Source organism: Belonocnema kinseyi, chromosome 9, assembly GCF_010883055.1.
Source record: "Belonocnema kinseyi isolate 2016_QV_RU_SX_M_011 chromosome 9, B_treatae_v1, whole genome shotgun sequence".
NCBI lineage: Eukaryota > Metazoa > Arthropoda > Insecta > Hymenoptera > Cynipidae > Belonocnema > Belonocnema kinseyi.
Genome location: NC_046665.1, coordinates 24562413 through 24564119, shown reverse-complemented (window position 1 = coordinate 24564119; position 1707 = coordinate 24562413). Strand labels below are relative to the sequence as shown.

The following is a 1707-nucleotide window of genomic DNA, read 5'->3' as shown; positions in this document are numbered from 1 at the left end:
ACGAATTGCCGTTGTTAAATGATCTCAGGTTTGATCGTTGTATCATGATTCCAAATTCAACTGAGATTCAGCTACATGGGTTTTGCGATGCTAGTGAGAAGGTCTAAGGCGCTTGCCTCTACTTGAGATCATCGGGCACTCAAGGCAATCATCATTGTGCTCTTATTTGTTCTAAGTCACGAGTTTCTCCCTTAAAAACTACGTCATTGCCAAGATTGGAATTGTATGCAGCTCTTTTGTTGGCGAAACTATACAGCGCCACTGTAAAATCTTTGCAATTGCAATTTTCAAAAATCTATTTTTGGTCTGATTCCACAATTGCCCTCAATTGGTTAAATACGCATCCACATACACTAAAAACGTTTGAAGCCAATCGGGTAGCCGAAATACAAGAAAAAACCGAAGGTCATGAGTGGCGACACGTACCTACTCATGACAATCCTGCTGACTTGATTTCTCGTGGTCAAGGACCTCAGGAGTTTTTAAACAATAAGTTTTGGTCCCACGGTCCTAACTGGCTTAGCAAAAAAGATGATGCATGGCCTCAATTAAACATAAAAAATCATGAAAGATCGGAAGTCCGCGAATGTCCACCAATGACGTCATTAAAAATCACACTACTAGGAACAAATATCTTGGAAAGGGTCAGTAGCTTTAAAAAACTGCAGTCCATAATCGCGTACTGTTTTCGATTTTTCAATAATCTCAAAAACAAGGCTGAATTAACGAGAAAATCAGGTAGACTTTCACAAACGGAACTTGATGCGGCATCACAGGCGATTATTAAATTAACTCAAGCCGAAGAGTTTCCGAAAGAATTGCGTGCTTTAGCGCGTAATCAATGTGTCGATCTAAAGAGTCCTCTTGTTCGATTAAACCCATTTTTAGATCACGGTGTTTTAAGAGTGGTGGGTAGACTCGTTCACTCGAACATTCCTGATTCGAAAAAGCACCCAATCGTTCTTCCAAGAAATCATAATATCACGACAATAATCATTCACGATGAACACATAAAACGTTTTCATGCCGGACATCACGCAACTCTATACGGAGTTCGTGAAACGTATTGGCCCGTTGATGGTCGTAATATGATGAGAAACATCATTAGACAATGCGTAACATGCTTTCGCGCAAAACCTCGTGAGACGAATTATTTGATGGGAAATTTACCCAAAGATCGCGTTTCTTTTACAAGACCCTTTGAGCATGTGGGAGTAGATTATTGTGGACCGTTTTTTGTTAAAGAAAATCGCCACAGAAATCGTACCAAGGTAAAAACGTATATCTCGATTTTCGTCTGCTTAGCGACAAAGGCAGTGCACTTAGAAATCGCAAGTGATTTAACGAGAGAGGCCTTTATTGCTTGTCTGTCTCGTTTTTTCTCCCGCAGAGGTTTTCCTAGTTCAATTTCGTCTGACAATGCTGCCAATTTTGTTGGGGCAAATAATGAATTAAGGAATCTCTGTAAACAAATCGCGTCACTAGAACAAAATGAAGGGGTACAAAACTACTTGACTAAAAAGGGAATAACATGGAATTTTATACCCCCTAGAGCTCCACACTTCGGTGGTCTTTGGGAAGCGTCAATAAAATCCTTTAAACTTCATTTTACACGGGTAACTGGTAACTCATTGCTGACATACGAACAACTTCACACGTATGTCACTGAAATTGAAGCGATACTCAACTCTCGCCCTCTTACTCCAT

At 40.1% G+C, this 1707-nt stretch overlaps 2 protein-coding genes across 3 annotated transcripts in view; one reads left to right on the top strand and one right to left on the bottom strand.

The window, feature by feature from the left end:
• The window catches only part of LOC117179584 (suppressor of hairless protein-like), a 220530-nt gene that overhangs the window by 210852 nt on the left and 7971 nt on the right, over window positions 1-1707 (bottom strand). The window lies entirely within an intron of this gene.
• The window catches only part of LOC117180447, a 43656-nt gene that overhangs the window by 40974 nt on the left and 975 nt on the right, over window positions 1-1707 (top strand). The window contains exon 2 of the mRNA XM_033372946.1: window positions 177-1616. Within this exon, the coding sequence (XP_033228837.1) occupies window positions 177-1616 (1440 nt within the window). The remainder of the gene's footprint in view (window positions 1-176; window positions 1617-1707) is intronic.